Raw genomic sequence first — 13,847 nt, forward strand, 5'->3', positions numbered from 1 at the left:
GCGTCGGCACGGGCGGCGGCCACTCCGTGGGGTGCTCGCGGCAGCCGGACGTGACCAGGTTTGCCCCCCACCCACCCCCCTCAGCTCATCGATCCCGAGTCTGAAATTTGTGGAGTGTGAATGGTGACTGAGCAGATTTACTCTCAATGGGCTAGCAGATTCCGTCATGTCGTCGTTCGCCGGTGTGTCCGTAGTCGACGGCGACAAGGAGTGCTCTTGCGACACATCGGCCGTCCACGCCGGCACCGACAACGGGTATCACCTGCTCGTGGTTAGGGGCTACCCGGGTACAGCAGAGGGGTCACCCACCGGCGACAGCATCACCACCGGTATTTTCATGGTAGGAGGCTATTATTGGTACATCCAGTACTACCCTAACGGCTTAAACCCGGATTGCGCCGACTACATTTCCCTCTATGTAGCCCTTGTCTACGACAACGACGATGCCGAGCGTGGCCTGGCCGTGGAGGCCAAGTTCAGTTTCAGTCTCGTCGACCATGTTGAGAAGCAGAATCCAGTGTACATTTGTGAAGCTAACAAGACTTGCACCTTCTCCAGCAGTGCTACTTCGTGGGGACGCAACAAGTTTCTGAGAAGAGATGCCCTCGAATGGTCATCGGATTTGAAGGGTGGTTGTTTCACCATCCGGTGCGACATCATGGTTGTTTGCCAGGATTCCAAAACCGAGGACGCCGGTCGCACCCTGTCTGGCATACACCACCATTTTAACAACCTTTTGCAGACCAAGGTGGGTGCTGATGTGACATTTGAGGTCAGTGGCGAGAGGTTCGCTGCACACCGGTGCGTGCTTGCAGCCAGGTCTAAAGTATTCATGGCACAACTCTTTGGCCCCATGAAGGAGGGCACCACTACATCGACCGTCATAGAGATCAAAGACATGGAAGCAAAAGTGTTCAGGGCTTTGCTTATCTTCATCTACACAGATGTGTTTCCCTTGCCCTTGAGAGAGGAGGACAGAATGGGGGAGGATGAAATGTCAGTAATTATGGAAGAAGTAAAAGAAGTGGAAGCAGTACAGGATGAATTGAGGCTGCAATGTTTGCAACACTTGTTTGTGGCAGCAGACAGATATGATCTCCAACAGCTCAAGTTCATCTGTGAACAACAGCTGTCTGAACACATAGGTGTGACCTCGGTGATGTCCACTCTTGCTCTAGCCGAGCAGCACCACTGCCAGGGATTGAAGGAGGCATGCTTCAAGTTTATCCAGATCCAGTCTCCCTCGTGCTTGCAAACAGTAATGTCGACTAATGGCTGGGACCATGTATATACGACCTATCCCTCGGTTTTTAAGGAGTTCATTGCCAACCTTGCTTCAAACCAGCAGAAGTAACACCCTGTGTACGGTATGCATGTTCCTTAGTTAGACCTGAAGTGACAATCTTTTGCTTTGTGCCTTCCGTGTTAGCTACCTCTCTATGATGTGTGTGTTGCTTTTGTCTTGTCATGTAATTTGCCTATATGCTGAATCAGAAAAATGCGACATATGGGCAGATTGTCTATTCATGAAATGGAAGGTCTGTAAATTCAGGTGTAGGCGTCAAATTGATTGGTGCTACTGTAATGTTCAAGTTTCCTAGCTAGTTGTTTCATCCGCATATATTTCTCTTTCCATGAATTGTCTCGTATATTGTTGCTTTGTGCCTTCCCTTTTCTTGATGTTTTCGAAAAGGCATTTTATGAATCTCGATTTAGGGGAAATAATTATTTCTGATTACAGTAATAGTGTCAGTCTGAAATCTTGATCCGGTAGCCAATAACCTTCTTCTGGGTGCTTGATGTTCTCCTTGGGTGATGCCTCCCATGGGAGAGGAAGGGAGCTTGAAAGGTTTTGCAAAGTCTATTATTTTTAAGTTGTGGCCGGTACCAAAAAATATGACCTCCATTCTTGTGTATTTTGGAGCACAGATGATTGCTGAATTTCAAAATCCGAAAAAACACAGATAGGGCCACATGGGCTATAATTTTTCTTTATATAATAAGTATCTTTTGGCCAGCTTACTTGGAGCTATGCTGGTGTTAACATAGGTTTGCAATTGATTGATCCTACCTAGCTGCTCCTGTAAAATCTTCCAGGGTTGTACATATTTCCTCCCTACTGGACCAGAGTCGAAACATTTATCAATGAACACATTGTTGTTTGTTAGTGTCAGTTCGCAGGAAAGCAGGGTATATGGATCATCACTCTTGTCAGTTTGCATGTTCTGTCAGACTCAGTACAAACATACAAGTTGGTGTCGTTGCATGCATCTGAATTTCTTTGCGTCTTTGTGTTGTTACCCATCCACCAATTATTTGAACTGACATTTGCTACCCATTCATGCTTGTTGTGTCTCTGTTCAAACCCAGTGGCCAGCAAATTGCACCTGGCAATATATGTTGCACCTTCAGCCTTCATGTCAGCATGCTTAATTTCTATAGCCATTTGTTTTAGTAGTTCCGAGGCGGTGTTTCACATGGCTATTATTCTATAGACTACTGCTTGTGACAATTTAAGCTGACTGTTGATACTTTATAGTGCTCGGATGGCTGAACCGGGGCATTGGCTGTGTGTATGTATGGATTGTACCGAGGAGGGTCTTGGAATACACGGCCTGATCATCCAAACTGAAGAGTAGTAGATGCAAGCAGGAAGATATCTTTGCTTGTCTAGTGTAGAAATTGTTCATACGTGATAGAAAGAGACCAGGAAATTGTTGGAGCTGCTTGTTATTTATTTGTGCTACTTTATTTAGTTAGTTCTGGCAGCTGGTGCTGCGGAATAGAAACACAACTATACATCACTGTTTTTTTCTCTCTGGAAGGTTGAACTCCAATGCTTTAGTTGTACTCTGTGTATTTTGAACCATAGATGATTGCTGTCAATCTGGTGATGAAAGCTGGGGAAAACTTTGAGTGCACAGACAGGGCCACGGCGGCTATAATTTTTTTTATCTTTGTGTCCAATGTTTTAGTTGGAGCTATGCTGGTGTTGATGATTGTTGTGCAGGCGGCTGTGCTGCACATCCGGCACCGGCCCGAGGCTGGGTGCGACGGCGAGGAGGTTGAGGAGTCAAGGATGACGGCATGGCGGGAGGGTTCGGACGGCGCACGTCCTCGTCCTGGTAAAAGGGCAAGGTACATTGCCCAACAACCTAACTCAACTATTCACTCTGCAGGAATAGAAAGAAAAAGGAAGGCTAACAATAGGACGAGTCTCAATTTCGCGATCCAAGAGTTCACGGCCGAAGAAATTTTCGCTGGTGAGTCAAAAGTCGAGGAATCGCCGTACGTCGCTTGCAGCCATTACCAAGAACGTGAAAGAAGGTAGTATTAGAGCCCCCTTTGGTCAATCTTAAGAACCACCCCCTTGGCTCCAGTAAACTCATGTTCCCTCTAGAGTTTGATGATTTTATTCTCGACGGCGTAGCGACTTTGCCATTCAGCTTCTGAGTGTCTGCTCTCCCATAAGACAAACAATCTGTTGCAGCTTGTAGGGTATCTGCCTTAAGAACAGAAGCATCTCTCCCTCAGTTGGCTCCCCAGCCTCTTAAAAACTGGCGCAAACTACTCGATAGACTGCGAGGAACCCATGCCCGGGCGGCCCACTTGGAACTGATCTAGTCGAGGAAGCCCTCCTGCTCGAACCACCCTAATTGAAGGATGAATCTAGGGTTCCGTTTATGTAACTCCTTACCTAAGGTAAAGAAGAGAGGAGTGTGGTCACAACCAATCCTCGTTTCTGCTTTTGAGAGCAGACATGGGGATTTTTTTTCCCAATCAGGTGAGACAAAAATTTGGTCCAGGACTATGCGAGTAGGCGCTATCTATCTATTAGTCGAGGTAAACTGGGCTCGCATTCTCTATTTCCCTGAGCACCATATCGGCAACCACGTTGTTAACAAGATGGATTCTACAACAAATGTTGCCATGCGACTTCTCATTTGCAGCATGAATGAGATTGAATTCACCACTGATAATAATGGGGGTGGTAACTGAAGCAATCTTAGCGCGCAGTTCAGCAAGGAAGGCCGCAGAAAAGGCGTGGTCAGCCGGGCCATAGACCACACAGAGCTCCCAGCTCACTTGCGTGGCAACAGTGAGGATTGAAGCGTTGAGAAAGAAAGCGCCGAAGGACGGATTAGAAGTAAACCACCCGAATGGCTTGTCCCTGGCACCCATTGCCACGTGAATTTCTCTTGAGGGTCAGATGATTCGAGATCAAAGTAGGAGAATTCAGCCTTGATCGTTTCTTGCAGCGCAACGCGATCAATATTTGCTTGGGACATATATATTCTTTCAGCTGGATTCCGCGTCTCGTTTGCCTAAAACCCCTTATGTTCCACGGAGCCGCACCCCTTTGGTGCCCATCAATTTAGCTTTGGCAGCGGTGAGAGACGAGGGCACGCTCGGCCCACAAAAAACCCTATAGTAGTCAGATAGAGGAAGGCGTCCTCACAAGACAATCACACGCACGCACACAGCTTGTTGACGACGCTATGGACGTCGGCCTTGCGGTAGCCCATCGGGGTGAAGCGGTCGATCGCGGCGTCCATCCGCTTTGCCACGTCGCTTGAGCGGATGGAATGGATGGATGGATGCCGCGTCGCTTGTGCGGGGGACGGGGAAATGGCGGCCGACCTAGGGCTTTGGCCTCGCTCGATCTGGGGGAGGAGAGCGATGGACTGCAACAAGATATAGGGAGGTGAGGTGAGGCACATTTCTAAACTAATTTATGGTCATATTCAGTTTCGTTGTCAGCGTAGCCGCCCTCTCTCCTACTGGTTCTTGGAGCTTTGGTTTCTCGCTAGTAGTTACTGCTGGCCGTCCTCTCTCCCATTGATTGGGTCTTGGCCCTTTGGTTTCTCGCTATAGTTACTCCTCCTAATAAGTGAGATTATTGATGGTTTTCTGCTAGGGGCATCGACGATATTTTGCGGCCGATTTCCGCACGGCACACAATTGTAGCCATATATCCATGTAGTTCAGTGGGCTACAGCCGTGGATCACGAGTGTCGTACGATTTTCGTTTAGCTACATATCAGTCGAAGTGCTTCGCCATAGAAAAGGAAAGGGCCGCCGTCATCACCCCAGTGTCTATATTAGGGTTCAGGATGGGGGTGATGGTGGACGGCGGTGGTGTGGGGATTCGCCGAAGAAAAGCTCAGTGCGGGGGGCCCTAGAGGGATGACCGGGGCGGTGGGGAGTGGTTCTAGGGAGGGCAGGGCGGCGAGGCGGCGCGGGAGCACCGCCGGCCGTCCGACGGTTAGGCCGGTGGTAGCTGACAGCGGGGAGGAAATAGATGTGCGGGAGGTTGAAGAAAAGGCTGGGGCCATTGATTTCGCATCCGACGTTCACAAAATTGACTGACCGCGAGCGAAATTTTCAACTGACTGACGTCTAGCCACTCCCTGTATGATTTTCGTTTGGCACTACATTAATTCCTATGAACACACATGCACACCCTACCTCTATAAGCATCTTCGAGAGACTCAGTCGGCATATCATCTTGAAATTTACGAACTCATCATAGGTGCATCATCGTCGATGGAAACGTCTCCTCCCACTGAACGTGCATCGCTGAAAATTCTGAAATAAATCCAGAAAAATGCGAGGACCATGACTTGAACCCTGGTGGATACCATTGTCCTACTAAGAGCAACTCTAGCAGACCCCGCATCCGTCCGGCCCGCAAAACGTGTTTGCACTTCGCGGAAAAACGCCTTTGCGGGCCGGCGCGCACGGCCGCGGATGCAGACCCCGCATAACGGACCCGTAAAAAAGCATATTCCGCGAATATGCTTTTTTACGGGCCGGCTTTGCGGGGTTTGATCTGGCGTAACTCCTCCCGGCCCGGAAAAACCTGAATTTGCACCTTAATTTGATCCAACATAATGCAGTTCTTTGCTTTTTCAACAACATTGAATACATAAGACATCACCAAATCTTTGCTAGAATAGCAAGACCAAAGAAAACAAAAACCACAAGTATGCATTTTAGAAGATTTCCAACTTTCATAACTGCTTCCACTAGTTGAAGCAATATCTTCTTCATGCACTCATTGTTGACCTGCGGATTCTCGATCTTGCATTTTTCATTCTTCATCTTTGGTTCGGAAGAAGTAGACGTTGCTTCCCCTCTAGTTGCACATGCAGCCGCATCATTGTCTTCTATTCTACTAAGGAGTGCACCAACATCTATTAACTTTCTTTCTACCAATAAATCAATGTATTGGCCTTCTCAAAACCAAAATGAGCATCCATCTTCCTACACAAAAGAATGACCATGTTCGAAATGAGGATCCGCAATTAACCAAAGAATGAGCTATCAAAATGAGCTATCGCAAGTGCACGTACCCCGTCGTTTTCGCATTTCAAGAACACCCATCCGGGGTGCTTCGGCGTGGCTGAAGTAAGCCGCAGCATTGTCTGCGTGCAGTCGTCGCACTGTATGAGCGGCAACGGCGAGCCACAGAGCCGCTGTGCGAGCGCCGGGCCCGGTGGACGGCCGGCCAAATCCATGCCCGCAAATCGTCGGCGACGCTTGGGAGGACGAACCCGTCCCTGCATGCAGTGATGCGCCCTTGCCGGGGCTGCGGGAGATGCTCCCGACCACTCCATCGCTTGGCGCAGCCACCGGCGGCCGGCAAAGCCAAATCTGGCGGCCCGCGATGAAGGTCCGCAGATTCACAAATCCGGTGGCCCACCAGCGCAGGGGGCGGAGAGGGGAGGCCTCGTGCGTGTGGCGGCCTTTCGGCGAGCTCCTGCCGGCTGCTTTCGCAGGAATCTTGGGCGGCGGGGTGGCGGCAGCGCGAGGGGGCAGAGGGGAGGTGGTTGGTGGGGGAAAGCGCGGGCTGAAATGTCCCCCCACCAACCACTTCCGCTTATATGCAGTGCACCGCAGCGGCGAGGTAGAAACCCGCGAATACGCGGGTTGGGGCTGAGATTTTGCCGCGCCCCCCAATTTTTTTTGCGGGCGGGGGCGGGATGCGGGGTCTGATCGGGCAGGTTTTTCTGCCCTGACCCGCATTTGACGGTAATTTTCCGGGTCGGGGCGGGATGCGGGGTCTGCTAGAGTTGCTCTAACCATCCAACCTCAGATTGGTCTGCTTCCGTAGAATTAGTTGCACCCAAAAAATACAGTGGATTAATTTGCATTGTGAACGTGAGTCCACAGACCACAGTTGCTTCCATGTAATTTGCAACAGCACTAGAAAATCAAGCGAGGACAAAACTGCAAATCTATTTATTTCCACCTTCTACTTTTCTTGGTCACATATTTCCTACTCGATGAAATTTTGTTTCTACTGCTCGTAGAATTTGCATCTGATACATGTTTTGCTTCGTTGTAAATATCAATGTATTTTGCTTTTAGTGAAAAAATGCTTCAATTTGCTACTGTTTTTCTGTCATGGAACATATTTTATTTCTGTTGTTACTCCATGTTGCTTCCGACACTACTCACGTTTGCTTCGATTTAACAGAAAAATATGCTTCCATAATTTGTTTTCACAGACTTCCAAAAATCACATTGCTTCCATATACTACAATCATGCATGTATGTTTCCATATACGCATGATGCTTCCTTTCATTCCATACTTGTTTCCGTCATATGATAAACAAGCTTCTAACACTACAAGCAATGCTCCATGACTCGCAGTCTTCTTCTAGCTCCAAATCATGATTCATTTTCTACCACGAACCATGTGTGATTTTGTATTTAAAGGCAATTTTATGATGGTTGAAGCATGGAAAATGTAGTATAGATGCATTTGTGTGGTAGTGAGCCATTGGAAGCATAGTTTGAGAAGTGTTGAAGCAGTAACAAATGAATTACAACGAAACATTACCATGGTTGTGTAAAGAATGAACCAAATATGTAGTTGAAAACATAATGTAAGCTAGAAACAAGCTGCATATGATTCTGAAGCACGTGTGTGGTAGTAAACCAAAGGAAACTTATACATAGGCTGTAGGGAACTTCATACATGTGACCGAGAAGCATTGTATCTGTGACAACAAACCACACATTCCAACTCTTAGGTGCAGAGCCAGTCATGTTGATGAACCGGTGGCGTCTATCGCAGGAAGCATCGGACAAGATGCTGACTTGAACAAGGGCATCAGGCGAAGTGGCATCGAGTCCACTAGGAGCAGCAAGATCAGTGAGTCAGTTTATTATGTTGGATGCAGTTCTGTAGTAGGAGAGACTAGCCAACCGTTGCATTCATTGTCCCCGTCGCCCCTTGATGTCCTCACCATCGTCGCTGCCACCCACACTAGAAACCTTGCATCGCCGGCCCGCTTGGGTAGTGGAGGACATGAACCATCGTTCAGCCACGTGAGATGCCTTCACCCCAGAGAAGGGCCAATGCACGACAAACTTCAATCGAAATCACCTGGCAGGCTGACTATTTGTTGTGTGAAGCTTTACATTCTGATCATCGCTTGTTATTTCCATGTGTTAGGAAAAAAGCAGCCCAAGCGTGATTGAGGTTCTCATCGTGTGACAGAGGTATGCATCGCCACTGGAATTTTTGCAACTAATTTCCTTTGCCAACTCATTTGTTTGCATTCATGATTCGTAATACAAAAGCTTGTTCGTCCTGCCGGCGAGCATGTCACAACATTCAACACCTTTCAAACATAAACATTTTAGGCATGCTGTATCAGAATAGAATGTAGGAAACAACAACTAGTACAAAGAAGCTTGAAAATATACGTACATGAAGCATTGGGTGTCTAAGGATGTATACTTCGAAGAAGGATTATGTTGCATAAACCATCTGAACGGAAGAAACACAGATAGGATACTATGGAAGCATGGATTTTTTGAAGCATAAGTTTGATGATATATCAACATAAGCCATACCTAGTGGAAACATAGAACTCTGAAACTAGTCATTAACAATGCTTTGCCACCAACATACAGGTGCATCATTTTCGTAGCTCAATCTGACAGATCTCTTTCGATAGGGTATCCTAGCTAGGCGACTTGACAAAATGGTAACAGGAGCAAGGTTTTACCCAGGCCCGGGCTCTCCGGAGGAGACAATACCCATCGTCATGCTTGTCTATATTGCGTTGGGGTGTGTATGGAGTACAGGTAAAGTACCAAGAGTTTGTACGATGTCTATATACGAGCCTGCCCCCGACTTATATATCATATAGGGGGTCCTAGGGATATCGATCCTAGTCGGCTACATAGGTGGAGCTATAGTCCTCCACGACTCCATCTTCTTGTCTTGTATGCCAAATCATCTGGAGTCTTTGTGTAATTCGTCGTGGGCCGCCCGACGTGGAACTGACCTAGGGGTCCTCAGCCTGGCGGACCCGGCCGAGAGCCGACATGATGAGAGATCCCTCAGCCGGCACACTGTTAGACCCTGAAGCAGCTGCAAGTCTGGCCGCACCTGGGGTCACCCAAGCTCCACATCGTCTTCGGTAGCCGAGTTCAAACTGGTTCAACGAGACGTTCTCCGAAAAATGTCTTCATGCAATCGGCCTCCAACTGTCGAGTTGCTTCTGAGGTGACCACCTCAGTCCTGGAAATGTTGAAGGACGCGGCCGACCTGCGCACGAGAAGGATTTCCCTCGTAGTCGCAGCCAGCTGCTTGGCAGGATAAATTCCCGCGTTGTTTCTCAAAAGCCATCCTACTCCCTCCCGGTCCTTTTTAGTTCGTATATAAGATTTGTCTAAAGTCAAGCCTCATAAGGTTTGACCAACTTTATAGAAAAAAATACCAACATTTACAAAATAAAATAAATATCAGTAGATGTGTCATGACTTAAATTTTCATATTGTATAACTTTAGCATGGTAGATGTTGATATTTTTTTATATAAATATGATTAAGCTTTATGAAGTTTGACTTCAAACAATTCTTATATGCAGAGTAAAAAGGATCGGAGGGAGTACAAGGCTCTGACAAGTCAGGCCGGTCTTATAAAACTATTGTTTATTGTTTGGGAGTAGATTATCTCTCAACAATACGTCACAAAGCTTAATGTAAGGCTACTCATAGTGGGAAATACTCCCTCCGTTCTATAATGTAGTGCCTATAGATTTTTTGAGAAGTCAAACTTTGCAAAGTTTGATCAAGTTTATAGAGAAAAATATTTATATCTACAATAGCAAAAATATATAATGTGAAACTACATCATATGATGAATCTAGTGATATATGTTTCGCACTCTAGATGTAAATATTTTTCTCCATAAACTTGGTCAAAGTTTGTGAGGTTTGACTTTTCAAAAAAACTATAGGCACTACATTATGGAACGGAAGGAGTATCATATACTAGTATCATGCATGTGATACTAGTGTATGATACTACCTTCATAGTGCATAGTGTCATAAAGTAGTATCATAGATGATCATATTTATTGTCATGCATGACACAAAGTAGCATAGCATTTAACATGATATGATATCTACCTATGTTACTCTAACCCCCTCCCTCTTCTTTAATTGTGTGCCACATAAGCATGTTTGCTAGTCTCAAGCGCATGTTACCCGTTATGTTACTCCCACTATGGCCAGCCTAATTGTCTCTAGTTCGCTACTCCCTCCGTAAACTAATATAAGAACGTTTGGATCACTATTTTAGTTATCTAAACACTCTTATATTGGTTTACAGAGGGAGTACTTAATACCTAGGCATGGCCGCGGGTTTTGGGCACCATAGGTGGAGTATTGACCACGTGATCTCTTGGGCGTATGATCTTTTGGATGATTGGTTAATCAAGCAATGTTACGATCGATTAATATGCCGTCACTGAAAGTAGAGAGAGGATAGATGCACAAAGGAATCTCGCCCAAGAAATTTTTTTGAGGACCGTGTTACCTTAGGAGGGAAATATGGGCCAAGTAATATGATAGATCAGACACTCAATTTGATTGAAAGCCCAAAGTTTAGTTTACATATTTAAACAACTAAAGTTATATAGGAGTACTCCTGAACTTATGGTTTGACTGTCAAGAGAAGTGACAAATCCTTAAAACAGGTAGGTACCATCAAATGATGATGAGTGTCACTTTGTTTAAGGGCATGTACAGTGGTTGATAAAACAAATGTTCTCTTAAGCCTTGCATGTAGTTTAGAAATGACAATAAAAAGATGTCTACAATGGATTATCTCTTAGCCTTATCTTTAATAACTAGTAATTTCTAAAAACGTGATGAGACATATTGTGCTAAGAGATCATCTCTTAAATAAAAGAAGACAAACATTTTCTTACGATTTCTCTCTCCTCCACCTCAGCATTTAACCTACGTGGCACTCCTAAGATAGCACCATTGTACATGCCCTAATCCGGCGCCAACAAAAAATCAGACCGTTAGTAGAAAGAAGTATCCCTCTTTTCAGTATTCTCCGATCGTATCTCACCATTGACATGTTCAATGTGAAAGCCTTGATAAAAAAACATACTAGTGTCAAAAATGTTTTACATTATGAGACGGAGGGAGTAGATTGATAATGTACTCATGTGACAACTAGTTGTCACGCACTGATTCAGGCCTCCAAGTGCCCACAAATCAATCTATTCTGGCCCTCCGTGTGGGCGAGTTTTTTTGTCTTCAGGGCTTGTTGAGATGTGCTCTCAGCACTAACCCTTTGCTACTATTTTTTCTGTGAGACTTGTGTGTGTGGGTGTGTGAACCTTGTTAGATGTTTGACTTGGGCGGTTTGCTTTATAATATAAAGCGGGGCGAAAGTCTTTTTCGGTAATGTCAAAACCTTTGATCCATACGATTCAGTATGGATGTGAGAGCAGACAAATGTTTAGCCATGGTGATGTAATTTTTATAAAATAACAAACAGATTTAACTCATCTCCTGTTAGTATATCGCGTCTGAGGGATCGAGTAAAGACATACTTAATATTGCATCATGGCTAATCAACACACGGATAAAGTTAGTTCAAAAAATAAACACATGGATATAGTACTTGAACAACATATCTTCTCGGATCTAAATCTTGTACCCATACGTATAGCAGCATATGAGAAACATGTTAAAAGCAATCTTTCTGTAGCAGATGCGTGGTGTTTTTATCGCCCATACACATAGAATACAAATGGACATGTTCAAATTACAATCGTTGGAGCCCTGAATTTCTACATCTCTAAAACCCTGAATTTCTGCGTCTCTAGCTCTCCTCCACAATAAAAAAAAGGTGGAGAAGTGGGGAGTGACATTTCACAAATTAATTACAGTGCTGCTGCCTCTGCCATGACAAGAATCGTGTAGGCGCCGTTTCAGAGGTCGGCGAACCAGTCGTCCTCGTCCTCCTCGTTGAGGTAGCGGCGGTACCGGTCGAGGTCCTCGTCGGCGAGGCCGTAACGGCGGCGCCAGTACTCGAGCCTCGCCTCCGCCTCCCGCATGTTGCTCATCACCCTCTGGTACGCCGCGTTGATCCGCTCGAAGTCCACGCAGTTTTCTTGGCGCACGACGTCCGGGTGGTACTGCAGCGCGAGGCGGTGGAAGGCCTTCTTGACCTCGCCCCTGGTGGCGCCCGGCGCCAGCCGCAGCGTCCGGTAGTGGTCCTCCTCCAGACCCACGCCCGGGGACACCGCCGGCCTCTTTTCCCGCGTCGCCCCGCACCTCACCGCCGCTGACGACGACACCCTACGCCGAGGCCCCACCGCCGGCCACGCCGAAGACGACGGGACGCGCAGGCTCAGCACCACTCCTCCTCCGACGGCAACCGCCATGGGTGTGCGCGCACGCGTGGCAAGAAACGGAATCGCGAGGCCGATCTGGACGAGCTCTGACGGCGCTGGCTCTCTGGGAGCTCGGATCTGAATGCGTTTGTTGTGTTGACCGCGTGGTGGTGCTGGAATGGTGTGTGGCTGGAGTGGATGAGGCTGCCGCGTGGAATTTATAGGGAGGAGGAGGCGGTTGCGGTTGGTTCGGGCTGGCCGGAAGGAGCGGCACGTTTGGGCAGGGTCGCCGTTGTTTCTCACGTTGCCATTGCTCGCACGTTTCGGTACAGACAAAAACTCGACGATACGGAGCGAGGGGACACCGCGGCGTCCATATCGTCCTACATCAACGGAGCTTTACGGGGCTTTACGGGCCTTGGTGCCCACCCCCACCAGTTAAAATCAGGGGCCCGATTAAGAGTAACGCCACACGTACAAAAGAGTTACAAGGTTTTACAAAGAGGGTTAATTTAATTGGTCAATAGGTGAGAAACACGGTCCATCTCCCTGAAAATCAGGGGGAGCAAGTTTATGATTGGTTACTAGATCAAAAAATCCTGTAGAATTCTGTAATCTTTTATACGTCTAGCATTTTTGCCCGATTAATTAGGAGGAGATGGTTACTTAGTCCAATTAAAAAGGAACAAGTCAGCAGGTCCCTAAAATCCCGTTGTTGTAGCCCGTGTATCTAGCATTTTTGCGTCCATATCCACTCCGTTGCCGCAAGCGTACTATTCCTTCCTTCTGGAAAACAGAGGTAGCTAATACGGATGTAAAAAATGTATTCTACAATTTCAGCACTGAAAAATTGACCAGGTCCTTCTTTTTGTGTGTGAAAGACCAGGTACATATTGCAAACTGGATAAGTAGATACCTTCTTCCCCCTCGGTATCTGGTACACCCGTTTCAGCTGGTTTATATGCTACTCCCTCCCTCCCATAATGTAAGACATTTTTTGACACCACACTAGTGTCAAAAAACGTCTTACGTTATGGGACGGAAGAAGTACTTTTTTTCAATCTGGTTTATATGCTTACTACTTCATCCCACAATATGATACGTTTTTGCAAGCTGTTTTAGTTTGCAAAAAAATCCTATATTATAGACACAGGAAGTACTTTATAGTAAAAATCTGTGAAA

At 46.6% G+C, this 13,847-nt stretch overlaps 2 protein-coding genes across 2 annotated transcripts; one reads left to right on the forward strand and one right to left on the reverse strand.

Moving 5' to 3' along the window:
* The first annotated feature begins 14 nt into the window (after positions 1-14).
* Positions 15-1,633, forward strand: LOC123172871 (BTB/POZ and MATH domain-containing protein 2). Its single transcript, XM_044589772.1, has 2 exons — positions 15-58; positions 159-1,633. The coding sequence occupies exon 2, from the start codon at positions 167-169 to the stop codon at positions 1,352-1,354; it is 1,188 nt and encodes a 395-aa protein (XP_044445707.1). The 5' UTR covers positions 15-58; positions 159-166; the 3' UTR covers positions 1,355-1,633.
* A 10,442-nt stretch (positions 1,634-12,075) lies between these two features.
* LOC123172870 (chaperone protein dnaJ 8, chloroplastic) lies at positions 12,076-12,789 on the reverse strand. The gene has a single exon (XM_044589771.1). It carries the CDS (start codon positions 12,714-12,716, stop codon positions 12,261-12,263), a length of 456 nt encoding a protein of 151 aa, XP_044445706.1. The 5' UTR covers positions 12,717-12,789; the 3' UTR covers positions 12,076-12,260.
* Between the last annotated feature and the right edge of the window lie 1,058 nt (positions 12,790-13,847).

This window comes from Triticum aestivum, unplaced genomic scaffold, assembly GCF_018294505.1.
Source record: "Triticum aestivum cultivar Chinese Spring unplaced genomic scaffold, IWGSC CS RefSeq v2.1 scaffold2449, whole genome shotgun sequence".
Lineage (NCBI taxonomy): Eukaryota > Viridiplantae > Streptophyta > Magnoliopsida > Poales > Poaceae > Triticum > Triticum aestivum.

What these genes read in the sequence shown, in the direction of transcription:
- LOC123172871 (XM_044589772.1), top strand. Translation starts at nt 167, where the DNA reads ATGTCGTCGTTCGCCGGTGTGTCCGTAGTCGACGGCGACAAGGAGTGC.
- LOC123172870 (XM_044589771.1), bottom strand. Translation starts at nt 12,716, where the DNA reads ATGGCGGTTGCCGTCGGAGGAGGAGTGGTGCTGAGCCTGCGCGTCCCG.